This window comes from Mizuhopecten yessoensis, unplaced genomic scaffold, assembly GCF_002113885.1.
Source record: "Mizuhopecten yessoensis strain PY_sf001 unplaced genomic scaffold, ASM211388v2 scaffold9133, whole genome shotgun sequence".
Classification (NCBI taxonomy): Eukaryota; Metazoa; Mollusca; class Bivalvia; order Pectinida; family Pectinidae; genus Mizuhopecten; species Mizuhopecten yessoensis.
Genome location: NW_018407895.1, coordinates 405,595 through 426,557, shown reverse-complemented (window position 1 = coordinate 426,557; position 20,963 = coordinate 405,595). Strand labels below are relative to the sequence as shown.

Sequence of the window (20,963 nt, the reverse complement as noted above, 5' to 3'; positions counted from 1 at the left end):
AAGACTTCCCACTGGAATTATCAATCGAATATGATAATAAAAAAGACCACATGAAAGTACTGTTTCAATGAGCTGAATTTATTTCAATGTTGGTAAAGTCATAAATAAAACATTTTGTAGTGGAGTAGAAAACATCAAAATACTTGGGGGTTGAAGTGCAAAAACTGTAAAATATGGCTTGACATTTTTCAGAAAAATCATCTCATAAATCAATACATGTATATGTTTTACAAAGCAGCTGTATTAGAGTAACTCTACACAGCCAATTGAAATCAAATGTGGTTTTCCTGCAGAGTTTTCAAAAAATGATTCATTTTCTTTTTAATATTTTTGACTTCGGAGATTTTTATAGTTCATGTTTTCATATTTATGTATAAACTCACAACTTTGTCATAGTGTGTAAATTAGCGAACTTGTTGCCAAGTTTATACATGTTTTTGACTGACAAAGGCAGAAAACATTTTCTTATTAAGCCGTGAAAAAAAATTGTCAACAAATATTTTCTTTTTTTTCTTTTTTCCAAAACATTTATTTGGTCGCCATATCACCATGCTGCAAAGTAACATCAATTTCCAAAAAAATATTATGCAGCTTTAATGATGTACAAATATTATCACAAAAAAAGTGATCAGTCCTATTCTCTACCACGAGAGAACAAAGTATGTTGAAATATAGTGGATCATAAAAACTCTTCTTCCATGACATGCCATGTATCGACCAGTAAATTGTTGATTGTGAATTGAGTCACCACTGCCTCATCTGTCATTGTAAACAAGTGTGGAATATGGGTAGTAGCAGCCTGTGGATGATGGGTGATTGGTATATTGAATTATGTCTCCCACGTTTTGTATTCCATCCCATCAGGAGGTTTAACTTCCACCTTATCTTCACCCACCTCCTTCCAGTTTGTACTCAACACTGTTCCTCCAGACTCGTACTGTAATGATAAATAGACGATCACAGAGAGGTTCATCTTTCATGCTCATCAGCAAAGACATTGACAGATGGTAATCTAACGAGCTCATCAGCAAAACATACCTATAAAATTATGTATCTACAGTAACCCACTCTGTACATCATGTTCTATTTAGTGTGGACCTCACAAACGGTTATAATTTTCACTGAAAAGGTTCACTTAGCAGGAATATTAGGTATATATATATGTAAGTTTATCAAGTCACTGCTATGTAAGTTGATGTTCTTACCCAGACAGTGTCAGTGATGACATTTGAACTCTTGGGACTAGATAGTTGGTTTGTTATTATCAGTAGTACACATATCAAAAGAACTGTATTATATAAATTAAAGCTGGTTAAGAATGTCAACAAAATACCAAAAATATTAAGGGCTGTTCCGTAAATTATTGTATGGGGAGGTGGCAGACACCTGTGTTTTTAAGGGTGGTTGGGTTAAAACTGAATCTGCCCATCTCCTAATATTGAGTCACTTTTAAAATAATATAGGTGGTAGCATCTCTGTAAAAGGGTCATGGTTAATTCTGGAAAAACACTTACAAAAAACCACTGAAGAACATGGTGATTTTTGTATACCCCTCTTGAACTTGGTATGTGGGGAGTCTAACTTTAATTATGCATTGCCCAATTAAACATATAAATAAATGCCTTTGATGCTCTAAAATATTCAATTTTCATAATAATAAATTGCAGTATTTTTCAATGAATGATTTTAGTGATAAGTGAATGTTAACAGGGGGAATGTTTCTGGGTCCCACTACTGTATGTTATGCAACTAATGTTCATGTTTACTTCACTAATTAAGGAAAGCTATAGGAATACACTGATCAACAGGTTTGATATCCTGTATCTGGAACCAGTTGATTTTACCCTGAAGCCAAATACTTTAATTTCAGAAAACCCTAACACTGATACATTTCATTTTAGGACAGCATGAATATATAAATCATTTCAAAAAAGTGATGAAGATTTCAACTGCCTGAATATTATATCTTAAAAAAAAAAAAAAAAAAAAAATTACTCACAAAGGATTTCATCATAGCTTTTTTCGTTTCATCTGAACCATCTCCATATATTTTCTGGAAAAGATTATTGAGTGCTGCATCCCCCTCCAGATTTTCGTCCTTCTCCTCTTTGGTGATGTTGGTCACTACTTTGTCCCAGTCCCTTGTGTAATGACTGGAGGAGGGGTACCTGTTGGCCTGGTCACTCTCTGGTTCTGTAGGTATGGAAGACAGTAGTCGGCATATATTGTTTCTTTGTGATATTTGATATATGAAGGTGTTCTGCTCAACATCATGACAAAGGAATAACAACAACAATATGATGCCTGTGATGTTAGCCGATAAAATTGAGAATACTTTCATTTTCTAAAAACGAGCCAATGATACCCACCGTTCTGTAATTTGTTTCCTTATGAATTAAAGTTGATTCCGCAAGCTAATTCTGATATTTGATTGTACCTCCCTGACAGACATTATCGTAATTTCCAAGAAAAATCAATATATATTTTAAAAGAATTAATGACAATCAAAATATGTCACCCAATCAGAGCTGTATGACAAAGGATTATCAAAGGTTTACACCTTACGTTATTAACACCCTTATCATTTACATAACAAGATCTCTATGATATGATAAGCATCACAATGTCCACCCTGTCAGTCAATATACAGGAACAGAAACTTACTTCACAACTAAATGTGAACATTTGTATGCCTTGATGTTGCTGAATAGCTTCAAACCACAACGGAAAGTACCCAAAAACCTTTTCATCTCATAGAGTAAGAGCATTTTCAGGACATCTTTATGAAACCATTTCTCCAGAATCTTTCCTTTAATGACATTAATTCCAATATCCCATGGTTGTTAAGATGATTAATGCAATGGTACACAGCTACTATAATGAGACGCTTTGTCCTGCTCACTAAATATAGTATCTTTTATGAATGAAACCAGATTTGAACTAAATTATATTTTTTGTTCACTAAAAAAACCCTGAAAATACACGGACGGGACCAAATGAACTATTCGAGGAACAGGGGGCATTTGAGTAAAGCGAGTTAGAGTAAGTGGGGTAAGCACGGAAGGTGGTTTAGGGTTGCATGTGTCTTCCGGGTGAGTTCGGAGGGTCCTGTGTTTGAACCCCAGTCTGACCGTTTTAATCCCGCTCCTACTACAACTGAAAGATGTTGATGTATAACTGCACGTTCTGTAAGACAGTGCTGTTGCTAATATAACACTGAGAGGAATCTATTGTGTACACAGTTGTCCATTGTGAGATGATGCTGTTGTAGTAGTTGACCTTCCTTACAAACTTACGTGTGTCCATTGGCACTGTAGCCTGTTTGATGACAGATGTCGTGCCGTCGTCCTCAAGCATGGTCCAGCGTACTCCTTCCGCCTTCTTTAGTTTGATTTCAACCTAACAAAAGTCAAGAACAGACACTGGTAAAGTGAAATATTTTTAAAATTTCAGTCAATCAAAACATACCAAAGCTTCATTTAGTCAAGGATGTAATCCTGTTTAAATGCTTTCCTCAATAGCAATGAAGAGCAAAAATATAGCTCAATCTTTTTAAAATAGGATTTGTCTTAACTACATGTACAATGTATGCTTATAAGTTAAAAGATAAGATAAAAAGAAACATGATCTAACTGTTGAGGCATGAAACATCACACTTCAGCTTTTAAAGATCTATCAACTTTTTCACAACATCCAAAATACCTTTTAACCAGCAGAATATAATTTTCATAGCAATATATGCGTGGCTTCACATAAATAAATGCTTTTTTGAGATGTTCATGACAGCTGTTCCTTATGTAAATAATGACGAATATCAACACATTACACACTAAGCATGTTTATCTTAACACAAAAACTGATGAACATCAAATGTTAATATAGCAAGTACACTCTGAACTTCACAACATGTATAAGTAACAATAATACTGGTCCAATTTTCAGTCACACAATGTCAGCTTTATTCAATCAAATTTTAACTAGACTCTCTGGAATCTCCACAAAAGCAAACAAGAGATCCCAGAGGGATCTTGGCGCCCACCTTTGTACCATCTTTATTAGTTCTTTGTCAGTTCGATCTTTTCTCTTCTTTCCTCTAATCTGTTTGCAATTGATTGAGTCATGTTAACAGTAAATGCACCTTGAGGTAACTTTCGATCTAAACTTAATACTGATGTGTATGGAAGCCAANGTACTTCCCGAGAAATAGCAATAACAAACTTTCAATATCAAAATCCAAGATGGCTGCTTGTCGGCCATGTTGTTTATCCAATCAGTCTCTAAAATTGCCCTGCACAGCTAGGACCAAGGGGAACCTACATATAAAATTTGAGAAAGATCCCTCTCGTACTTCCCGAGAAATAGCAATAACAAACTTTCAATATCAAAATCCAAGATGGCTGCTTGTCGGCCATGTTGTTTATCCAATCAGTCTCTAAAATTGCCCTGCACAGCTAGGACCAAGGGGAACCTACATATAAAATTTGAGAAAGATCCCTCTCGTACTTCCCGAGAAATAGCAATAACAAACTTTCAATATCAAAATCCAAGATGGCTGCTTGTCGGCCATGTTGTTTATCCAATCAGTCTCTAAAATTGCCCTGCACAGCTAGGACCAAGGGGAACCTACATATAAAATTTGAGAAAGATCCCTCCCGTACTTCCCGAGAAATAGCGATAACAAACTTTCACTATCAAAATCCAAGATGGCTGCTTGTCGGCCATGTTGTTTATCCAATCAGTCTCAAAAGTCGACATGCACAGTTTAGGACCAAGGGGAACCTGCATATAAAATTTGAGAAAGATCACTCTGGCACTTCTTGAGAAATACCGATAACAAGAATTGTTTAAGGACGGACCACGGACACAGGGTGATTTGAATATCCCACCATCCGATGATGGTGGGCTAAAAATAAACATATGTTGGACCAAGACAGGAAACACCATTATTTCAATTATAATTCAACCTAGATAAAACACAGTTGTGTATTTTGAGCACTTCAGTAAGTCTCTGCTGATTTATCATAAGTAACACAGAATTGACAATTTTCTCATATAATCATCACTTGACCGTTGTTCACCGATTCAGAATCCTCAAGCGGATACTCTCACTTGCGCTCTCTGCACGGAGATACTCATTCAGCCGATATTTTGAACACTACTGTTTCAAACTACCTAGTTTAAGTGACCTGGGGTGATGGTCATCTTATGGTTTGCTGCATATGGGGTCATTTCTTTGGTCATGATTTATTATAAACCACTTTTATCAAACAAACAGTTCTGAGTTTTCCCTTGGCTGATCAGGTAGTACAGATCTGACTACATGACTAGTGCTTTACCTTGGTAGACATTATTTTGTACATGGACTTTTCTGGTAGGACTTTGTGGGCCAGGTCCAGTTCCAGTGTGTAGTCAGTTCCTGTGGGTAATTTAATACATACACTCACCTGTAAATACAAAAAAATCACTTCAATATATGCAATCTACCTGTATCTACAAATCTACTTTACCTTTAACTGTATAGTTTAGACTATCAATATGATTCACCTTTATCTGGTATCTATAATTTACATATGTCTATAAAAATAATCTACCTTTAACTAAATAAAACATACCAGTAAAAGGGATTAATGTATTATACTGAATTACCCACGGTTTAACCCCTTAATGCATTTCCTGTCGTTTAAAATACCCCTAGTTTTTGGTTTTCTGTCTGTTGTTACTTACCGATTGTTCGTTGATGTCTATGTGGGGTAAATGATTGAACCTGACTTTAACAATGCCCCTAGTACGTGGTTTTCTGTCTGTTGATACTTACTGATTGTTCGTTGATGTCTATGTGGGGTAAATGATTTAACCTGTCTGTAACAATGCCCCTAGTACGTGGTTTTCTATCTGTTGTTACTTACTGATTGTTTGTTGATGTCTATGTGGGGTAAATGATTGAACCTGACTTTAACAATGCCCCTAGTACGTGGTTTTCTGTCTGTTGTTACTTACTGATTGTTCGTTGATGTCTATGTGGGGTAAATGATTTAACCTGTCTGTAACAATGCCCCTAGTACGTGGTTTTCTGTCTGTTGTTACTTACTGATTGTTTGTTGAGGTCTATGTGGGGTAAATGATTGAACCTGTCTGTAACAATGCCCCTAGTACGTGGTTTTCTGTCTGTTGTTACTTACTGATTGTTTGTTGATGTCTATGTGGGGTAAATGATTGAACCTGTCTGTAACAATGCCCCTAGTACGTGGTTTTCTGTCTGTTGTTACTTACTGATTGTTTGTTGATGTCTATGTGGGGTAAATGATTGAACCTGTCTGTAACAATGCCCCTAGTACGTGGTTTTCTGTCTGTTGTTACTTACTGATTGTTTGTTGATGTCTATGTGGGGTAAATGATTGAACCTGTCTGTAACAATGCCCCTAGTACGTGGTTTTCTGTCTGTTGTTACTTACTGATTGTTTGTTGATGTCTATGTGGGGTAAATGATTGAACCTGTCTGTAACAATGCCCCTAGTACGTGGTTTTCTGTCTGTTGTTACTTACTGATTGTTTGTTGATGTCTATGTGGGGTAAATGATTGAACCTGTCTGTAACAATGCCCCTAGTACGTGGTTTTCTGTCTGTTGTTACTTACTGATTGTTTGTTGATGTCTATGTGGGGTAAATGATTGAACCTGTCTGTAACAATGCCCCTAGTACGTGGTTTTCTGTCTGTTGTTACTTACTGATTGTTTGTTGATGTCTATGTGGGGTAAATGATTGAACCTGTCTGTAACAATGCCCCTAGTACGTGGTTTTCTGTCTGTTGTTACTTACTGATTGTTTGTTGATGTCTATGTGGGGTAAATGATTGAACCTGTCTGTAACAATGCCCCTAGTACGTGGTTTTCTGTCTGTTGTTACTTACTGATTGTTTGTTGATGTCTATGTGGGGTAAATGATTGAACCTGTCTGTAACAATGCCCCTAGTACGTGGTTTTCTGTCTGTTGTTACTTACTGATTGTTTGTTGATGTCTATGTGGGGTAAATGATTGAACCTGTCTGTAACAATGCCCCTAGTACGTGGTTTTCTGTCTGTTGTTACTTACTGATTGTTTGTTGATGTCTATGTGGGGTAAATGATTGAACCTGTCTGTAACAATGCCCCTAGTACGTGGTTTTCTGTCTGTTGTTACTTACTGATTGTTTGTTGATGTCTATGTGGGGTAAATGATTGAACCTGTCTGTAACAATGCCCCTAGTACGTGGTTTTCTGTCTGTTGTTACTTACTGATTGTTTGTTGATGTCTATGTGGGGTAAATGATTGAACCTGTCTGTAACAATGCCCCTAGTACGTGGTTTTCTGTCTGTTGTTACTTACTGATTGTTTGTTGATGTCTATGTGGGGTAAATGATTGAACCTGTCTGTAACAATGCCCCTAGTACGTGGTTTTCTGTCTGTTGTTACTTACTGATTGTTTGTTGATGTCTATGTGGGGTAAATGATTGAACCTGTCTGTAACAATGCCCCTAGTACGTGGTTTTCTGTCTGTTGTTACTTACTGATTGTTTGTTGATGTCTATGTGGGGTAAATGATTGAACCTGTCTGTAACAATGCCCCTAGTACGTGGTTTTCTGTCTGTTGTTACTTACTGATTGTTTGTTGATGTCTATGTGGGGTAAATGATTGAACCTGTCTGTAACAATGCCCCTAGTACGTGGTTTTCTGTCTGTTGTTACTTACTGATTGTTTGTTGATGTCTATGTGGGGTAAATGATTGAACCTGTCTGTAACAATGCCCCTAGTACGTGGTTTTCTGTCTGTTGTTACTTACTGATTGTTTGTTGATGTCTATGTGGGGTAAATGATTGAACCTGTCTGTAACAATGCCCCTAGTACGTGGTTTTCTGTCTGTTGTTACTTACTGATTGTTTGTTGATGTCTATGTGGGGTAAATGATTGAACCTGTCTGTAACAATGCCCCTAGTACGTGGTTTTCTGTCTGTTGTTACTTACTGATTGTTTGTTGATGTCTATGTGGGGTAAATGATTGAACCTGTCTGTAACAATGCCCCTAGTACGTGGTTTTCTGTCTGTTGTTACTTACTGATTGTTTGTTGATGTCTATGTGGGGTAAATGATTGAACCTGTCTGTAACAATGCCCCTAGTACGTGGTTTTCTGTCTGTTGTTACTTACTGATTGTTTGTTGATGTCTATGTGGGGTAAATGATTGAACCTGTCTGTAACAATGCCCCTAGTACGTGGTTTTCTGTCTGTTGTTACTTACTGATTGTTTGTTGATGTCTATGTGGGGTAAATGATTGAACCTGTCTGTAACAATGCCCCTAGTACGTGGTTTTCTGTCTGTTGTTACTTACTGATTGTTTGTTGATGTCTATGTGGGGTAAATGATTGAACCTGTCTGTAACAATGCCCCTAGTACGTGGTTTTCTGTCTGTTGTTACTTACTGATTGTTTGTTGATGTCTATGTGGGGTAAATGATTGAACCTGTCTGTAACAATGCCCCTAGTACGTGGTTTTCTGTCTGTTGTTACTTACTGATTGTTTGTTGATGTCTATGTGGGGTAAATGATTGAACCTGTCTGTAACAATGCCCCTAGTACGTGGTTTTCTGTCTGTTGTTACTTACTGATTGTTTGTTGATGTCTATGTGGGGTAAATGATTGAACCTGTCTGTAACAATGCCCCTAGTACGTGGTTTTCTGTCTGTTGTTACTTACTGATTGTTTGTTGATGTCTATGTGGGGTAAATGATTGAACCTGTCTGTAACAATGCCCCTAGTACGTGGTTTTCTGTCTGTTGTTACTTACTGATTGTTTGTTGATGTCTATGTGGGGTAAATGATTGAACCTGTCTGTAACAATGCCCCTAGTACGTGGTTTTCTGTCTGTTGTTACTTACTGATTGTTCGTTGAGGTCTATGTGGGGTAAATGATTTAACCTGTCTGTAACAATGCCCCTAGTACGTGGTTTTCTGTCTGTTGATACTTACTGATTGTTCGTTGATGTCTATGTGACAATCTTCCTTCTGAACTTTCTTTATCATGACTGTGATTATCACCATAGTTTCAGTCTGATACCAGTCATACCTTCAAAACAACAAACATACTAATTTCTAACTGACCTTAAGAAATCTAAAGCACATGCTAAAGACAAAGACAAAGACAAAAGCCTTTAAACAGTTTTCAAACTGATCTAGTGGAAGTGAGAATTGGTGATAAATTTTTTTCTGAACAGCTAATCAGAGGACAGAGTGGCTATTTGGGATTATGAATCAACCCAAAAGATATTAACTCTTGTTAAGAACTATGAGAGCATTATCAAGATCAAGTTTGGTTTCTATTTATTAACCCATTGGAAATTACAGTCGAACCTCCTTGACTCGAAGTCGACGGGGTCGTGGGAAAACTTTGATATATTTATCCGAGTATTCCAGTTATGCGGGTTCATATATTTGGCATGACATTTTCTGTTTGGGCATAGCACTAGCAGTCGTTCATTTGTACTAATAGCCAATGCTTATAATCAATTGATGGATGATATACGTAATCAATAGGACAAATACAGGTATGTTATTTTACAACAAACATGCTTACAAAAATAGAGAAGTTATTCCCGAAAAAAAAAAACTTTCCGTTTAATGAGATCGAAAAAGGTTGGATCATATTGTGAATTTGTTATGGAATATGTACGTGCCTAGTGATTAAATATTATTTTTGGCTAATCTTGGCAAAGTCTTTCCAGGTCTGCATTTGTATTTGCAAGTCTGTCAAGTTTTACCTCTGACGTGTTACATTTAAAAATCGAACAATCCCGCTGTCTCTTCATACTATACAATGCGGAAATGAAAGTGCGCAAGTCTAAAACAAATCACTGTAATGGAGCGTACACATAGTTGGTTCTTTAAATTAAAACACACACAAACAGATTCTATCGTACATGTAACACATTGATTCATTAAAGGCAAACGTGACACCTGACACCTCAACTCGATGTAATCAACAGTAGTTATCGTATTATTCCTAAAATCTCTCGATCGACTTTCAAAGCCATACTGACTCCTGTAAAAACATGAACCAATGAAGCTGTCCTAGGTTGTGATTTTTACTGTGGAACTCTTTTATTCATGACCACGCTTTGTGACCAAATCATTAAGCGGACTCGCAGTTAGTACAGAATACTGTTGATCAACATCGACAAAGTTTGTTTTTTATTATGAACTATATGTTTTTTTACAGTCTGCACACTTAACAGTCTAAAGCTTTATTGTAAATTATTTTTACCGATTTCATGCTGGTCTACTCACAAAAGACATTCATAAACACGAAATGGCAAAATACTGTAGTTTTACATTTTATTTGTATCAAAGAACTGATAAGTGACACTATGAATTAGACAATGTTTTGGTGTTGGATTTACGCTGTAGAAACCAATATCTTACTTCGAGGTATCTGAGTTTTTCGAGTTTTCAGGGTTTGAATTGTCAGAGTTATATTTACTAAGATAAAGAAGAGATTTGCCTGGGCCCGGAAAAATACTTCCAGATAAACAGGGTCTTCGAGTTATAAGAGTTCCAGATAACGAGGTTCAACTGTAATTCAACAAGCAAATTTGTGGAATTTATATCCCCCGCTTGCAAGACATATTGTAGGTAAATGTTATTGAGGTTAGGTTTAAACATGCGAGTATCTTGCTGTTGAGACATAATGTAAAGCTTGAAACTCGAAGAAAAAAAAAAGCCTTATACAGAAGTTAGACTTTTTATTGAACATAGTAGGTATTTCGGTGTAAATTAAGTGTTTAATCCATCAGAATTTTCTAACCTCATTAATTATCCGTAAATATCCACAAATCACATCAGTTGGCAAACTTAGCATGAGTCCGATGTGCATACAGAATTTGGTTGAAATATCTGCACAATAACTACAGCAAGTATCACACGAAAACCAAAGAGTGCTCGAGATGGGTGGAAACACAGAGGAACACAAACATTGTTGTCAAGTTTGAAGGAATTTGGCAAATATTTGCAGATAATGATGTTGTCAAACCTGGCCGAGCACTTAATGCGTTGAACCCTGTTACTAAGTTTGAACAAAATCGGTTAATATTTGCGAGAGTTAATGAACAGAAACGGCAGATAATGATGTTTTTCATTATTTAAGGGGCCATAACTCCGCCAATTAAAGTCTGCTGAAAGTGGTCATCTTACTTGGTCGAGCCCTTAAGTTTAAGCATTTAACTCTGGTACCAAGTTAAGAGAAAATCGGTTAACATTTGTTGCAGTTATTGCACGGAAATGGCAGATAATGATGTTTTTTTCGTTATTCAAAGGGCCATAACTCCGCCAAATAAAGTCTGCTGAAAGTGGTCATCGAATTCGGCTGAGCCCTTAAGGCATTTAACCCTGTTACCAAGTTTGAAGAAAATCGGTTAACATTTTTTGCAGTCATTGCACGAAAACGAAGCCTGACAGACAGAGGGACAGACGGACAAACCAAAATTAATACATGTATCCCCCGGTTTGGTGAAAGCGGGAGATAAAAATATCAGAGGATAGATGGCCATCAGGGATTGTGAATTAGTGAAAAAAATGATAATACTTGGCAATGGACATGATCTTCAAAATCAGTCTGATGAAAATTGAGAAAAAGCAGAAAATGTCTCAGCAAATCAAGGGCCCTTTCTTTATACAACATCAAGTCTCCTTGGCCAAATGATGCTTCAGACTTAAATCTCTTAACCCTTACTGAGGGAGTAATCTTTGAAAACGCCAATCCTATTTCTGTATCGGGCCCTGCCTGAAATCCACAAATGGAAGGGTTTGTACGACACCAAGTCCACTTGCCCTTATGATAATTTAGATGTACTTTGTAGTCTTTTATAAGATTTATTTCTATTTCTGGACCTCACCTCTTCCCTCCCAAAGAGGCAATACCCTTTGTCTACACAACATTGAGTCCCATCGGTCAAATGATGCTGCAGGCCAAATGTATATCTGATCAGCTGTTGAATGGACAATGAGGAGTGAACCACAGCACCAGCACACCTGGCCCTTCAGACCAGGTGAACTAAATCTAAAGTCATCAATACCATCGCCTATAGGTCTCTCCACTTTAACATTGTGAACTTTTTAAAGTTACACGTGACACAGAATTTACTACCTTGTCCGCGGTCCTGTTGGCATGGTGATGGCGGAAGATGAGTTGGAGGACGATGTTACAGTTGGACCAGCCTCATCCTTTGGAGCTGCTTTATTGACACCAAGTTCTGTGGATGGGCTGACAGATGAAGTGCCAATAGAAATCTGCAGAAACAATTAAATAAAATATCAAACATACTAATGTACACATTTGCCAGGTGAATATATGTTTGGGGTTTGTCATAGAAATAGAAAGTAAATTGTATAGGATTCTTAACTAAAAAATGAAAAATTAGGCGAGTGTCATACCAAATTATTGAACAAGTTTAATAAATTCAATATGACATGGACATGGATGTAAGATTCTATTTATCACATAACATTCATAATTTTAAAAGTAACTTCAAACACAATTCTTTAAAGGTCAAAAACAAATTACTCCCGTTATACTATTGTCTTTCTGTGCAGTGCAAAGTAGTTCCAGATTATATTTTTAAATAATGAACAGTTTTAAATGTAATGAAAATAATAATGACAAAATAGATATTTCCAATTATGAATATATGATAAAATAAAACATAATAAAACAATATATTTTTAAATAGCAAAACCATTATACTTTATCATAAAAATATCAGTTAATAAAGTTCAAAATTTGTAGTGGTGTAGGAATATGTTCCCACGGTTTAGACCAATCGCAGCACCTTTAGGTTTTATAACACGTGTGTAATACCATATTTATGACATGACCAAATGACATAGTAAAATGGGTCAGTTATGTGATAAAAGTAGTAAAACGGTTTTCAAATTTAAACCAAATAAATGCAACTCTGACAACGAATATGTCGATTCATGGTTTGTGAAATTTGATAAAACAAATTGATCTTTACCTTTGATGATCCCTGGGATTGTTCTGACATGCACACTAAAAATATGCCAGGAAAGAAAGTTTGAAGTTTACAGTACATATATATAGTTCATGTATATTCTAAATGGCTAAACTCAGAAACTAATTCAAATGTACATCAGTTTTCATAAACCACAATAACTTTCATAACACAAAATTTGAACAAAAATATATCAAATCATGTTTTTATCAAATTCTATTGTTAAAATATATTAAGCTTAATATAATTCTCATGTCGTTTCCTTAAGTGTTTAAGTAATTAATTACAAAAAGCTGCTCAGAGTTGTTTTAAAAAGGGACTCACAGTCTATTTCTGCTTCACATTTTTGTAGAAGTGTTTTCATACTACTGTCCACATCTGAAACAAGAATAAACTTTAGGCTTGGTTCAATTTTATCCACCCCATGCCCAAGTGCTAACATTTTGATGACACTACATTATATATCTCCAGAACCAGCATTAAATATATTGTAATTGAGTTGAATCTATAAATTTGATATCTATAATTAAATAAAAAATTATCATTTGTATTACATTTTTAACAACTATTAGGGAGTATTAAATAATGTTTCTGTTCAGGAATCACCATCCATTACTATGATCTTGACAGTTGATGTAGAGACATGAATGTCTTACGTGACATAATCAGAAATTCAGAATTTATAGTATTTTTTTTGTACAGGCATTACTTGACCTTTTGACTCTTCATCATGACCTTGACCTTCAGACTAAAACCTCAGATTTTGACTCCTACATATTGTCTGGTGTAACATCCAATTATATTAGTTCATCATGAAATCTTAAGGAGCTCAAAAGTAAACACCCAGACAATGGCAACCATCACTTGAGTTCTGACCCTTTGCCATGGCCTTGACCTTATGATAGGTCCCGGAGAGTTTTATGCAACAAGTTGCCTAGTTATGATCTTCAAATCTATGATGTCTCACATTATGAAATATTCAGGAGATCAGAACTTATGGGTCAACATGTTAATGGTCATACACATCAACATACAAACGTACCTAGGCACTAACAAACTAACCAAGGCACTGGTATATATTCTGTCTTACTTTGTACCGAGTAGGATAAAACTGAGTATGATCAAACATTCAGTACCATATTATCTTTGGTAAACAAAAAGCTACTCACTGTTTAATGATAAACCAATTTGAAGACATTCCTTTGCAGCAGCATACTTCTCCTGATGGAATAAAGCAGTCCTGTACAATTTATAATAATCAAAGTTAAGAGCAGCATATACTTCTTTTAACAAGGTATTTATGATAACAAAAGTTAAACAAGAGGCCCAGAGGGCCTGTATTGCTCACCTGGAAATGTTAGTAAAATTGAAGTTGGAATAGCTAGATGTTGCTGGTAGTGTACATGTATTACATGGTTAGTCAGGGGTTATATTTATATGCAATTGGACAAAATCCTGTCATTCATACAGGAAAAGAAGGATTTTGAAGAATTTGCTATATTTCCCCTATTGGGCCCCGCCCCTCTGCCCCAAGGGGGGGTCAGACCCACCTTTGATACAAAACCAGGTAGTGTTTACCCAATGATGCTTTAGACCAAATATGGACAAATACAGAAGAATTTTCAAGAATTTGCTAAATTACCTCTATTGGGCCCCACCTCTCATGCCCCAGGGGGGTCAGACACACCATTAACACAAAATTGATTTCCCTTCCGCATAGGATGCTACTGTTCAAATTTGGTCAAAATACCTTCATCCTAACAGAAGAAAAAAGGATATTAAAGCTATTCCTCTATATTCCTTATTTGGTCCTGCCTCTCTGTCCCAGGGGGATCAGACACACCGTTTATAAAAAATTGGTTCCCCTTCACCGAAGGATGCTTCATACCAAATTTGGACAAAATCCTGTCATTCCTACAGAAGGACAAGGATTTTGAAGAATTTGCTTTGTTTCCCCTATTGGGCCCCGTCCCACCCCTCTGCCCCAGGGGGGTGACACCAAGATGCAAGGATGCTCCAGACTAATTTAGCATAAAATACTTAAATCTCTATGGTAAAAGAAGGATTTTAAAGGTTTCACCTCTATTTCCCCTATTCGGCCCCGCCCCTCTAGATCTGCACCAAGGGGCCACACTCACCGTTTATACAAAACTGAGTCCCCTTTGCCCAAGTATGCTCCAGACTAAATAAGGATAAAATCCTTTAATCCCTTCGATAGAAGAAGGATTTTGAAGGTTTTACCTCTATTTCCATTATTTGGCCCCGTCCCTCTGCCCCCAAGGGGGCCACACCCACTGTTTATACAAAATTGAATCTCCTTGGCCCAAGGATGCTCCAGACTAAATAAGGATAAAATCCCCTTATCCCTACATTAAAAGATGGATTTTAAAGGTTTAACTTCTATTTACCCTATTTTGCCCCGTCACTCTGCCCCCAGAGGGTCCACACCCACCATTTATACAAAACTGTGTCCCCTTGGCCCAAGGATGCTCCAGACTAATTTTGGATAAAATCCCTTAATCCCTACGGTAGAAGAACGATTTTAAAAGTTTTACCTCTATTTCCATTGTTTGGCAACGCCTCTCTGCCCTCAGGGGGGCCACACACACTGTTTATACAAAATTGAGTCTCCTCGGCCTAAGGATGCTCCAGACCAAATTTAGTCAAAATCTACTTAGCCGTTCATGATCAGGACTAGTAGAATTTTAAAGGAAAAGTTGATGGACAACAGACGACGGACTGGCGGTATGGCATAAGCTCACCATGGTCCTTCGGACCAGGTGAGCTAAAAAGGAAATAAAATTTAACATTCTAGTTATACATACCTTTTAATTTAATTGAGGTTTATAAAGGGATAGAGAGTGCCCTACCACACATGTATAAAAATAGGAAATGTAATTTTATGTAGTATTCGGCCAAAAAAAGTTTTATAATATAAGACACTTTCAAAAATTACTTATATTGAATTTGCTAGTGGAATTTTTTATTCTTCAGAAGAAATTTCTCGGTGCTATTTAAAATTGTATGATTATTACTAATTGCTATTTGTTACATAAAATAAGAATGATCTAATGTCATTATAGATGTAACATTCAATTAGAAAGTGTAATTCATCCTTTATACAATTATTTATATATCTTACATAAACGTTACTGTAGTGGAATCACAAGTTAGTTTCCACATGGAAAATTAATAACTATTTTTTGTTTGCTCTTCTGTCAAATAAGCTTTAGAAATATATCAATGTAGTATTTTTTCTTCAGAACTTACCCTTTCCTGAAAAAGGCTCTACTGTTTTTTGGATTTAATTCAATGGCTTTTCCGGAGTCTCGTTCTGCGTCTACAAAAGATAGATATCAATGACTAAGACAATGGTTTTATAGGGTTTAGCGTCTTATCAACAGCTAAAGTCATTTGAAGATGTGTCTCAATGTGTGTAATGCATGTGTGTATATGTGCTAGAGGCAGTATATGTTGGTATAATTGCCTCCTTGCAATCCCGTCTTTGCGTATTGCAGAGTTATCTTCCCATGTAATTTGTGCACCTATGTAATTTGCGCCCCAATAGATCTCTCATACTCACCCTTGAATTGTTCTAACTTGATATAGGCTTGTGCTCTATGAGAGTAGGCCTCATCTTTGTCAGGCTCCACACTTATGGCTTCTGTGTACAGCTGCGAACATAAAGGTCATATAATGATAACACTCCAGAGCTTATGGTCGATATTATTCATTTGTGATGTACATGTTAAATAAAGATTCTTGTATCTTGCATGAAAACTATATATGAGCTACATACAAAATCATTAAAAGATGCTGAAAAAGCATGGTATCTATATTACAAAATCTAAGTAACCCATAAGCCATGATTTATTACTGTGAACAAATAAAATGTGTCTATTTAATTTACACAATTGTCATGCTTTCAGTTATCTCCTCATAACCTGACCAAAAAAGAAAACTATTTCATGTTTTTACAGATCTTTTCTGTGAATGTTTCATAACTCTTTTAATCATTAGACAGATCAGTCGGGACACAGATTTTATTTTCAAAACTTAATAATGTGCTTTTATCGGTTCAATAAATGTAACAGCCTGGAATTTGCCTAAGCTTTTGGCTAACTTCGCCCACATTTACTGTTCAAGACGTCACATAATTGTTTCTATTCACGGACAATTTACATAGCTCAACCCACACGTACTATTGTCAACATCATGGAATTTTGTTATATTCTATGGTCTGGTTACATTATGACCTGATATTGAGTGAGAATAATCATTATTGACTTCACTTTGCGAGAACAATGATTATTGAGTGTATGTCATATAGTTAAAGGTACATCATTATTTTTCATAAAAGAAATCTTTCCGATTTTTAAGTCAACTTCTTCTAAAAAGATTGATTTTTTTTTGTGATTAAAATAGTAATTATATTGTCTTCTAAATGCAACTCTATGTCAATTTCTTTTAGAAAGAAGAAAATTATATGAAAACAGCTCAAAAGACCTATTTCAGATATATGTTGATAAAATCCTACAGCTATCACCATTATAGATCTTTACAGCTGCGGGGAACAGATGTCTCGGTACTAGGTCAAAAAACGTCATTTCGGTACCAATTTTAGTTTCAGTACTTGTGTTAGTTGTGCAAGATGTTTATAGGTACTTCCTAATTAGAGTTGTGTGTTTTTACAAAAATTACTGAAATATCCTTTACTTTAAAAGAATCCATTGCATCTTCACAGCATTAATAGAATCCATCCTTGATGTGAGGTATGGATATAAAGGTAATTCAAACCCAAGGGATAAAATATTGAGCAAAAAAACTTTGCAGAGGGTCTTCTGCTCAATATTTTTCTCCGAGGGTTTGAATTACCATATTAATATACCTCACATCAGGGATAGATTTTATTTCTTGCTTATTACCTAAAACCAGTAAAAACAGCTGTTCTTCTAGTAAAAACGAAACTGTCAGCACATTTCTCATTTGCATATGAAGCCTGGATGACAATTGTTAATTAATGACGTTGGGTTGCAAACAATAGGGTGACCCCAAAAGGTCACTATAATTCCCCCGCCACTATTGCATGTGTAAGCGATTCCAGACCTGTGGGTCGGATAGAATTTTTCAGCATCGCAGGTAATAAAGATATCTCGGTCTAGTATGCAAGAAATTAGCTCAATCTAAACTAATCATGGACCTGTACATTACTTTCTGTAGCAACAACAAACAACATTTGCCAAAATCCAAAACTTCCAGTTATGTTCAAACACATTCCATTATTCCTAGCTATTATTTATTTTATCCAACAAGATTTAGCCAACTGCACACTTGTTAAAAGTATCCAACCGTACTATACCTCTAACATTGTTGGACTAACAATCATAGATGTTCTTCTTCTTCCGGTTCAGTGCAAGACCACTTAAGTATTTTCACACTCTGTTATATAACTATTATGAGATGTGTTTTAATCATTATATTTATGTTAAACCCTCAATTGCCGTTCTTTGTGGTCTCATACTGTTCAAAATATGATTTAAACAAACTGTTTAAAATTTTATTAAGATGCATTCTGCATTGTTTATATTTGGTACCGAACATTTCTATTTTTAGACACCGGTTTTACCAGGTTATGTACCTAAATGTATCGAAATTGTGCATTGTCTCACAGGTCCAGTACACTCGGCCGAGCAAGCTATATAGCTATAAAGACCTATATAGCTATATTCACCTATGAATTATAGCTGTATTGATTATAGCTGTATTGCATTTCAATTTTCATTAAATTAACGCATACGTTTAGATGTTTATTTCCGATTTTTTTACATCATTATTTTTAAAAAAGAATATTTATATTTAATGTCTTTTATTATCAATCAAATCATAAAATCTTCTTTTAAACGCGACTTTGTTTCGTTTTCCTTAAAAAAGAAAATCACATTTAATTAGCTCAAAAGACCTATTTCAGATATGTACAGCTATATAGCTCAATCGGCACAGTGTACTGGACTAGTACTTATAAAAATACCCGGCCTCCTCTGCCCCGGCCGGAGCTCTGACGACGCAATATATAAAAAAAGATCTCGTCGTCAGAAAGCTACGTTCGTTATCACAGCTAGTACTGGACGGTGGATCTGCTCAGAACACTACGGACCACCGACTACTTAATGAACTGCCCTTACTAGATAGTTCCTTTAAGTTAACATGTTTTATGTCAAAGAACTTGTCAGATGAAGGAGAAATGAAATGTGTCACCATATACCGTAACATTGGTGACCGACTTGCAGATGTGACATGCAGTTTCTTGTTTTGGAATTTGCTAGAATCTCCAGATCCTCCACGATCATTGCTCTTACCTCAAGTGCTTTTTGGTAATTTTCGTTTACAAATTCATCATTTCCGCGACTGAAAAATGAAAAGAGAACAATATTTTAAACATATCCATATAATGATTTTAGTTGGAAATCAAAGAATGCAAAATTGCAGTCGGATTGATCGCTTACCCCAACAACTCAGCGGCCATGATTGTTTTTCTAATAATAGAACCAGACACGAACGCATTATTACGGAATATTATAAAAGAGTAATTTATTTATCTGCTTATTTATTTTTTAATTTAAGAATAACATGATTAATAATAACAGGAATTAAATTTGATATTTTTTAATGGGGATTTTCGAAATATGATATCAGAGACGTATATAATATACGTCTCTAATGATATTTAATTGCTATAATAATAAAACTTTATTTAAATTCGATAACACATTAATTGAGACAAGGCCTCATCTCACATGTGGCCGACATATAATATACAATATTTACAACATTGGAAAGTGTTTTGGATGGTTGTATAACCCGTTAACTATATTTAAAGCGTTAACGTTTCTTCTCAGGTAAATATATATCGAACCCGGGACCCTCCGAACAAGACAGCCGTTTTATCTGGTCGTTGACTATCGACCCAGTCCAGTTCTGCTACATATATATAAATATATATATATATATATATATATATATTACAAGCCAAATTAATATTTTGATATGAAAAACGTATAAATATTAGCAATTCTTTATTGACGCTGTGATATATTTTGTATGTTTATTGACGCTGTGGTATATTTTATGTTTGTTGATTTTCTAATGTATTTTGTATGTCGGTTGACGTTGTGGTATATTCTATGTGTTTATAAACGCTGTGATATATTTTGTATGTTTATTGACACTGTAATGTATTTTGTTTGTTTATAGACGCTGTGGTATATTTTGTATGTTTATTAACACTGTAATGTATTTTGTTTGTTTATAGACGCTGTGGTATATTTTATATGTCTGTTGATTTTCTAATGTATTTTGTATGTTTGTTGACGCTGTGATATATTTTATATTTGTTGACGCTGTGATATATTTTATATGTTTATTGACACTGTAATGTATTTTGTTTGTTTATAGACGCTGTGATATATTTTATGTTAGTTGACGCTGTGATATATTTTATGCTTGTTGACATTGTAATGTATTTTGTATGTTTGTTGACGCTGTGTTATATTTTATGTTTGTTGATAATGTAATGTATTTTGTATGTTTGTTGACGCTGTGATATATTTTAGATTTGTTGACGCTGTGATATATTTTATATGTTTATTGACACTGTAATATATTTTGTTTGTTTATAGACGCTGTGGTATATTTTATGTCTGTTGACACTGTGGTATATTTTATATGTCTGTTGACACTGTGGTATATTTTGTAAGTTTGTTGACGTTGTAATGTATTTTGTACGTTTGTTGACGCTGTGATTTATTTTATATTTGCTGACACTGTGGTATATTTTGTAAGTTTGTTGACGCTGTTATATATTTTGTTTGTATATTGACACTGGTATATTTTAAATGTCTGTTGACACTGTGGTATATTTTATATGTCTGT

The 20,963-nt window shown here is 35.4% G+C and overlaps 1 protein-coding gene across 1 annotated transcript; it reads right to left on the bottom strand.

The window, feature by feature from the left end:
* Window positions 1–504: 504 nt before the first annotated feature.
* LOC110457418 (protein SGT1 homolog) lies at window positions 505–19,586 on the bottom strand. The gene is made up of 13 exons (XM_021508695.1): window positions 19,538–19,586; window positions 19,391–19,439; window positions 16,618–16,708; window positions 16,305–16,374; window positions 14,204–14,274; window positions 13,359–13,412; window positions 13,038–13,072; window positions 12,170–12,312; window positions 9,001–9,097; window positions 5,337–5,444; window positions 3,297–3,399; window positions 2,000–2,193; window positions 505–937 (listed from the first exon to the last, which is right to left on the bottom strand). Exons 1-13 carry the CDS (start codon window positions 19,555–19,557, stop codon window positions 830–832), a joined length of 1,143 nt encoding a protein of 380 aa, XP_021364370.1. The 5' UTR covers window positions 19,558–19,586; the 3' UTR covers window positions 505–829.
* Window positions 19,587–20,963: the final 1,377 nt, after the last annotated feature.